Source organism: Corvus brachyrhynchos, unplaced genomic scaffold (genome assembly GCF_000691975.1).
Source record: "Corvus brachyrhynchos isolate BGI_N302 unplaced genomic scaffold, ASM69197v1 scaffold186, whole genome shotgun sequence".
Classification (NCBI taxonomy): domain Eukaryota; kingdom Metazoa; phylum Chordata; class Aves; order Passeriformes; family Corvidae; genus Corvus; species Corvus brachyrhynchos.
In genome coordinates, this window is record NW_008238638.1 from 22,141 (window position 1) to 30,856 (window position 8,716).

Sequence of the window (8,716 nt, forward strand, 5' to 3'; positions counted from 1 at the left end):
TGTTCCCGGCTGCAGAGTAGAGCACGTTCTTCACCTCTGGTCCTGTCCTGACTGGGCCAAGGGCTACGGCGTGAGCAATTTCCTGTTTGATCTGAGTGAAGGCTTGCTGCTGTTCAGGGCCCCAGTGGAAATCATTCTTCTTGCGGGTAACCAGGTAGGGAGGACTCACGATCCGAATGTACTTGGGAATGTGCATTCTCCAAAAGCCTATGGCACCTAGGAAAGCTTGTGTTTCCTTTTTGTTGGTCGATGGAGACATTGCTGTGATCTTATTGATGACCTCAGTGGGAATCTGATGCCATCCATCTTGCCACTTTACTCTCAGGAAGTGGATCTCTCGAGCAGGTCCCTTGACTTTGCTCTTCTTGATGCTGAAGCCAGCTTCCAGGAGAATCTGGATGATCTTCTCTCCTTTCTCAAATTCCTCTGTTGCCGTGTTCCTCCACACAATGATGTTGTCGATGTACTGCAGATGTTCTGGAGCCTCACCCTTTTCCAGTGCTGCTTGGATCAGTCCATGGCAAATGGTGGGACTGTGCTTCCACCCCTGAGGCAGTCGGTTCCAGGTGTACTGCACGCCCCTCCAGGTGCAGGCAAACTGAGGCCTGCATTCTGCTGCCAAAGGAATGGAGAAAAAGGCATTGGCAATATCTATGGTTGCGTACCACTCTGGTGCCTTGGACTCCAGCTCGTACTGAAGCTGCAGCATGTCTGGCATGGCAGCACTCAGTGGTGGCGTGAACTCTTTCAGGCCACAGTAATCCACCGTCAGTCTCCATTCTTCACTAGACTTACACACTGGCCATATAGGGCTGTTGAAGGGTGAATGGGTCTTGCTGACCACTCCTTGGCTCTCCAGTTTACAAATCATCTCATGGGTGGGAACCACAGAGCCTCTGTCAGTGCGGTATTGCCGATGATGTCCTGGTCTTCTGGCGATTGGTACTTGTTCTTCAACTCTCAGCAGTCCCACAGCAGAGGGGTCATCTGAGAGACCAGGCAAGGTACTCAGGTGTCTGATGACTTCGGTCTCTAGAGCAGCTATCCCAAAAGATCAATGATGTCCTTTTGGGTTTTTGAAACATCCATTTCTGAGATAGTCTATGCCGAGGATGCATGGGGCCTCTGGGCCAGTCAGGATGGGGTGTTTCTGCTACTGGTTCTCAGTTAAACTCACTTCAGCTTCCAGTACAGTCAGCTGCTGGGATTCTCCTGTCACCCCAGAAGTAGAAATGGATTCCGCTCCCACATAACTTGATGGCATCAGAGTACATTGAGCGCTGGTGTCAACTAAAGCTGTGTATTTTTGTGAGTCAGACGTGCCAGGCCATCGGATCCACACAGGCCAAAAGACCCGATTGTCCCTTTCCTCTACCTGGCTAGAGGAAGGGCCCCTCTATTCCTGGTCTTGGTACACATTGCTCCCCTCCAGTGAATATGCTCCTGAGGTCCCTTCAAGAGAATCAGTTATATTATCATTCCTATACTGTCTGGAGTTCTGTGCGCAAGAGACCGGAGCAGCATTGACTCTAGATGAGCTTCTTGAGGTTGTTGTCCCCCTTTAGTTCACATACCCGGGCTGCTAAGGAGGAGGTGGGTTTTCCATCCCACTTCCTCATGTCTTCTCCATGCTCCTGAAGAAGAAACCAGAGCTTATCTTGTGGAGTGTATCCTCTCTCCCTGGTTGGGGGATGCCAGTTCCTAATGGCAGAGACTCTTGTTGTTTCTGGCGAGATGTGGTAAATCTCTTTCTTAAGTTCCTTTTTCCATTTCTGATGGCCTTCTTCAATCAAGCTCGGACTTGCTCAGCCAGCCTTGTTTCCATGGATGAGACATGGGTGTGAAACGGGGCTGTGACAGTGTTCTCGTATTCTCAGTTTGTTACCAGGGCGCCCACCCTGTCCTCGCCTTCTCTCCATTGCAGCGTTGCCAGGTAACGGGAGTACATCTCTGGTCCAAGATATGCAAATCTCAACCACATCTGTGACATGCACTGGACACCATCCAGGCTCTTAGGAAATCTCTCCTCTTCTGAGAAAATGATTTCCAGCACAGCCAATTCCCTCAGGCATCAGATACCTTGTTCCATTGTGCTTCATTTTCCTTGGTGCACCTGGAGGTCTTCTTTACAAAGGTACCTGTCCTTTACACTTGTCATCAGTTGCCACCAGAGGCTGAGAGCTTCTTGGGCTCTCCCGATCCCCTGGTCAATGACCACATCCCGGGACAGAGATCCCAGTTGCCTGCCCTCCCTTCCATCCAGAATGGTGTCATTGGCTGCAGCGTCCCAGATGCGGAGCAGCCAGGTCAGGATAGACTCGTTTGTCTGGCGGGTGAATTCCCTCCGCAGGTCACGCAGCTCACCCAGGGATAGCGACCAAGTGATGATCTCTGGCTCTGCCTCTTCTGCTGGGTGCGAAGGTCCTGCTGCATCCTCGTCAGTCACTATGCGGACTGATTTGCTTTTTGATTTCTTCTTCTGAACGGGGGCAACTGCTACCGGTTTATGCTGTTCTGGTTCGGTGACGGTTTGTGTGGAGACGCTGACAGCGGTTTTGGTTTCTTTCTCCTCTGTGACAGTCTGTATAGACATGGTCTTTGGTTCTTTGCTCTTTTTTTCCCTCTCATCCTGAGGATGCTGTGCCATAGCTCTGTTTCTAAGCATGGTGTACATGGTGCACGCTGTACAGAGAAGACAAAGCAGAACTAACAGCAAGATTATGCCATCTTTGACATCCAGAGGGAACTCAATATTTCAAAAAATATTGTGTCATGCCTGAACGGCTGGAAAAAAACATTCTTTACTCCTCCCCCCAGGGGCTGGGTGCGATTGTTGAGGCCCCAGATGTAGCATCCTAGACTAGGACAAGCAAACCAAGTTGAGTATATATTCCGAATTATGTTCATTGCCTCGGAGATTATCATGCAGTAGGCATAATAGACCAATAAAGCAAATTTTATACCATACCCGGGTTTTAACAGGAGCATTACAACCGGCAGAAATGTGCAGAAAAATGTAGAGAGCTAGGTACAAGACCCATGTAAGCATGTTGAGCATCATAGTAGGCGGCTTCTACAATACAAAATTGTAATTCTGACTTTTCTCAGTACCTTGCCCTACATTGGGTGCCAAAATATGTACTAGTTTGAAAACAAACCAGTGGGAGGCACCAAGTCAGAATAACAATTTAATAGGGAAAATAAGAAATATAAAGGCAGAAAACACTGGTTTAAACTGACAGAGTCAGGATACAACCTGACACCCTGTTAGTCAGGGTAGCAGTAGCAGTCCAATAAGATGGTGGCTGCAGTCCTCCTGAAGTGGTGGATGTGGTTCTGTTGAAGCAGTGATCCTGTAGAAGGGTCTGCTCTTTGGAAGGTCCAGTGGTGGGTATGTAGCTCTTGTCCTCTGGGAATCCAGTGGGAAGGGTTGTCTGTGGTGTTCAGAATCTCAGATGATATCTAGGATGGAATGCTTGGTTCCTCCCTCTGGGTGGAGCATCTCACAATGGGATGATGAGTCATGAGGCAAGGCATTGATGGGCTCATTAATAGATAGTCCGGAGGGAGGAGGCAAGGAAACTGCCCCACCTGGTTTCAACAGCTCATGAGGATGGTAATAGAATGCACTGCAATCCAGTACATGTAGAAACAGCTGGGTATTCTGTTGGTCAGTGGAGTTGTTCAGTGTTTTATTACAGTATTGTGATCCTTTGGAAAGGCACATCTGAGGTAAACAAGTTCTCCTCTGTGTACCTGAAAAAGCACTATTTATGCTTAAAGCTTTTTATAATCTAGGTCACTGTACTAGTTTGAAAACAAACCAGTGGGAGATTGCAAGTCAGAATTATAATTTAATAGGAAAATTAAAATAAATGCAATAGTACAAGAACACTGACAGAGTCAAGATGCAACCTGACACTCTGTTCATCAGGGTGGTGATAGCAGTCCAGATGAAGTGGTCCTGTTGAAGCAGTGATCCTGTAGAAAGGTCTGGTCTTCACTTGAAGGTCCAGTGTTAGCTCTTGTCCTCTGGGAAACCAGGAGGTAAAGGCTGACTGTGGTGTTCCAAACCTCAGATTATATCCAGGTAGGAATGCTTGGTTCCTCCCCCTGGGCGGAGCATCTCACAATGGGATGATGTAATTTTATGAGTCATGTAGTGAGGCTGGATAGCCCATTAACGGAAGATATCCCCCTGAAGGGAGTTATCAGGGATGTGTCATGGAAGAGATAAAGAATATTGCCCCATCTCATTTTAACAGATGGTGATAGAATACATACTTTTGGTTACATCTTACATTGTAACCTAAGACAGTCACATAAAGTTAGACAATATTTGACAAGCCATCACAAGAGCTTAATGCTGTGCCCAGTTGTGGCCTTTTATCATAACTTCTTTTATTCTACTGCATTAAACATTTGACTCAGTTCTCCGAACTGGTAAGTTGTATGTGCCCTTGTACTCCAGAGATTCAAGTCTTAAACATCAAAGGTGCTGTGTAGGTTGCAATGAAGAAGCAGAGCTGTAGGTAAAAGCAGATTTGTACAGCAGAAATAACTTCTGTTTGCGGGACCAAATGCAAGGAATTTTAAAGTGAGGATTGGCTTGTGAGCAAAAGTTAGTAATCCAGATAGTGGGAGGTGAAGTGCAGACTAGTTTGCTACACATGTAGCATTGAAAATTATAAATCTATTGTAGGTGAAGAGCTTAAAGGGGAAAAATGATAGTTATGTTGCTGTTTGAATTTTCATTAATAGCCTGATTCTTGATGCTGTTACTGGTTCTTAATGGTCAGGTTTTTGTAAATCAAGAGGAGAACACTGTTGTGTTCCTTGATCCAGGCTGGGATTTCAAGTATGCTCAAATTTATCTTTGAATGTCTCTTTTTAATTTGTTCCAGCTACTTCATCAGTTCCTGTGCTTAAGACAGAGCCTTCTCCCTCACTACCTTCTGCTGGTTCTCTGCCCAGTGTGGTGTCCACTACTGCTTCACTTCTGCCTTCAGCATCACAGCATGCAGCAACTTTGCCCAGCTTGCCTCAGTCCAGTGATCTGGCCAGCAGCTCACTCTCACAGTTAAGCAGGTACAGTAGGAGTTGTGATAAACTGAAAGGAGTTCAATTGTTGGGAAAGGACAGATGTAAGGGTGATTGTGTATGGGGCTGTCAGGCACCAGGGTCTCCTTTTCTGACATTAACTAGAATTAGGAGGGATATTCAGAAGAGGCCAGGATGTTTCTGGTTGCAAAGTATGAGCTCTGGGCTGCCTCTTAATGATAGAGCAGCTGCTGCCCTGAAGTCCTAATGGTTGTCTTGGTTTAAGACAAGTTAAAAGGTGGACACTTTGAAATAAGTTACCTCCCCTTTAGTTTTAACCAATCCCTTTCCACTAATAAGGAGAGATGAATGAGTAGATATAAGTGAAAAAGTAACAGTTTACTAAAAAACCAAAACAGCAACAGGCAAAAATAATAACAGTAATAGTCACTAGTTACAAAATTGCTGAAATCTCGTAGACTCCCTGGGAACAAGGAGAAATTAAAAAATAGCAGAGTAACCCCTCCCCCAAGGTGGTGACCTCCACGGACAACCATTTGTGGAAAGACAAGGATGGCAGCAGCCCTCCCCCCTCTTTTCTCTCTGGTGGTGGCAGCAGCTCCATTGGTGAAGGTGGCTGGCATACTCTGGCAGCTGGAACTTGGTCAAGGGCTAGAACTCATGGAGGGACTTTGCCTTCCCCTCGGCAGAAGATGTCAAGGCAGCCAGCTGGGGCAACTCGGACTCTGCGCCTTCCCATTTCAACTGGGTACTGCTGGTGGGCTGGAGAGATCATATGGAGTGGGGCTGTTCTGTTCTCATTGCAATGCTGCAGCTGCAGGCAGGCACTTGTGGAATTGGAGGGAGGGGAACTACCTGAGGCAACCCTCTAGGAAAAAAACAAAAACAAAAGAAACCCAAAGGAGAGCATCTGCCCACGATTCCTCAGCTCTATCCCCCTGCAAGAACAAAGGGAAAAAAGCCAGAACCATGAGGCAAGAGAGAGTTCTGCCTGAGTGCCTCAACCTTAACAAACCTGGGCACCTCCCAGCCCTTGCCCCATGGTTGTTTTCCTGCTGCAGGGTCTTAAAGAGACAGTAACAATTTTGGGCACAGATAGATATGGAATACAATAACATTTTGGGTTACCTAGGACAGTGGTATATAAACAACTTTGTGTTTCAAGTGGCTCTTGCTTCAATCATGTCAGCTAAATTGATTCCCCCAGTTTGTTTTTCCTAATTTTTCTACAGTGCCTACTGTTTGTTTAGTGTTGTATGTTTGAAATCATTCCCCAACAATTTACTTCCTGGCTAATTTTGAAATATCACATTTTCATTTATATTTGTATTTCTTAAAATTAGAAAATTGAAATGATTCCACAGGGAAAATGTGCGCCTTTTTCTAAGACATTTCCTTAAGACACTTTGAAATGTCAGATTAGCGTTCCTGGAAGTTCATTTAGCACAGCTTAGCTCATTATCTGTCTGATTTTTTAGTGCCTGTTACTTGAGCTTTGTCCTTGGACAGGTGACATCCTGAGGCTGTGCTGGTAATGTTTTAATACTCACCTTTGTGTCGGGGTCCCTTCCCCCCGCCGTGTAGCCCTGGGAGAGGGGCCCTGAGGAGAGGCACGGGGTTTCCCTGCCCCTGGTCAGCCTCGTTTGCCATTGGTTGGTTTGTGTTCCCCTGCGCGGGCGAGGACTCTCGGTCCTGTGACTAGAAGGGTTCCTCGGCAGAGCTCCGGCCATGTGGCTGGAGAAATAAACATCTCTCTGAAACATCTACCAAGAATCTGTCCATATATATATTACTTTTCCACGGGACTCCTTGTTTGATACATCGTCTTACAGAATCCCCACTGTAACACCTTTGTACTGTATTTGTTAATATAAGAAACTAATTTTAAGGGCTATCACAGTTTTTTTTCTGTTTCACAGCTAGGACATAGTCTCTTAAAACACTAGTGTTTTCTGTTGAATAAAATGGTAAATGTGTCAAACAACAAGAATTAATTAATTCACGTTGAAAACATCTCCCCACATTTGTTTGTTGAAAAGCTGTGTACATTGGTAGAAATTTTAGTTGGAGGATTGATGCTGTTGGTCAGATACAAAGCACCATGAAAGATGATTCTTGAATTCCAAGCATGTCTGGCTTGGTTGTGCTGGTGGCTCTTGTCTATGTCTCTACCATAGGTCAGATAGTGAATTAAGGCTTTTAGAAGAGCTGGGCAGAGTGGGCAAGGGAGTGGTTTAAAAAACATATGTAGGACTGAACTGTTTCTTTCCTTGCTGCTTGAAGTGGTGTCATTGTAATTCCTGCAGGCAGAGAACAGTTTTAAAGAGTCAAAGTAAAATTAATCTATGAAACTGCCAAGATTTATTCTGGTCCCGCACCTCAAAGAGCTGCCAGAAGTGTTTGCCCTTTAATTAGGGCATATAATTTAGCCGGAAACTTTGCTATGAAAACTACTGTATTTTCTTGTGACTATTTCCATAGAGAGCACTAAAATATTTGTTATGGTTAGGATCTCTCTTGCTTCTGATTTCACAAGGAGGGTTTTTTTGAGCACTAAACCATACATGGTTTTCATGTCTGCTTTGTCAGTGTTCAATTTGTTTATTGTGCTGTAAGTTATGTTCTTGACCTCGAATGTAAGGTATAACTTCTCTCACTGTAAATGTTTAAAAAACTGTTTCAGTCACTTTTCAGGGAGATATTTGAAGATCTTTGGATCACAGAATCACAGAATGAACTAGGTTGGAAAAGACCTTTAAGATCTTCTAGTCCAACATATGGCCTAACACTTCCTCATCAACTAAACTATGGCACTGAGTGCCACGTCCAGTCTTTTTTTAAACACGTCCAGGGACGGTGACTCCACCACCTCCCTGGGCAGATGATTCCAGCGCATAATCACTCTTTCAGTGAAGAATTTTTTCTAACGTCCAACCTAAACTTCCCTTAGCGCAGCTTAAGACTGTGTCCTCTCATTCTGTCAGTTGTTGCCTGGGAGACGAGACCAACCCCCACCTGACTAGAACCACCTTTCAGGTAGTTGTAGAGAGTGATAATGTCTCCCCTGAGCCTCCTTTTTTCCAAGCTAAACAACCCCAGCTCCCTCAGCTGTTCTTCATAGGGCTTGTGTTCCAAGCCCTTCACCAGCCTTGTTGCCCTCCTCTGGACACGTTTAAGCATCTCAATATCCCTCCTAAACTGAGGGGCCCAGAACTGGAAACAGTACTCAAGGTGTGGCCTCACCAGTGCCAAGTACAGGGGAAGAATGACTTCCCTGGTCCTGCTGGCCACACTATTGCTGATACAGGCCAGGATGCCATTGGCCTTTTTGGCCACCTGGGCACACTACTGGCTCATGTTTAGTCGGTTGTCGACCAGTACCTCCAGGTCCCTTTCTACCTGGGCACTGTCCAGCCACAGATGTATGTCAGTGCTGCTGTTAGTGCCAAAAGTTCACAGGCCTGTTCAGTTAGGGAAAAAAGATGGTGTTAAAGCAGAGTTGCTTTCTAAAGCAAAGCTATTGCAAATGTTTTTCATCAGGGGATATTACTGCAACCCTAGGGTATTTTACCGTGTCCTGCAGCCATAGGGAGGAGGAGAGAAAATCCAGCAGGCAGGAACTGTGCAGCAAGATTGATTTATTTAATTATTTTAC

The 8,716-nt window shown here is 45.6% G+C and overlaps 1 protein-coding gene across 1 annotated transcript in view; it reads left to right on the top strand.

Annotated features, from left to right (window-relative positions):
• Nucleotides 1-8,716, top strand: part of LOC103617802 (ubiquitin-associated protein 2) — a gene marked incomplete at its 5' end in the record, with an annotated part of 103,260 nt that overhangs the window by 17,102 nt on the left and 77,442 nt on the right. The window contains one exon of the mRNA XM_017737465.1: nt 4,905-5,088. Coding sequence (XP_017592954.1) covers nt 4,905-5,088 — 184 coding nt within the window. The remainder of the gene's footprint in view (nt 1-4,904; nt 5,089-8,716) is intronic.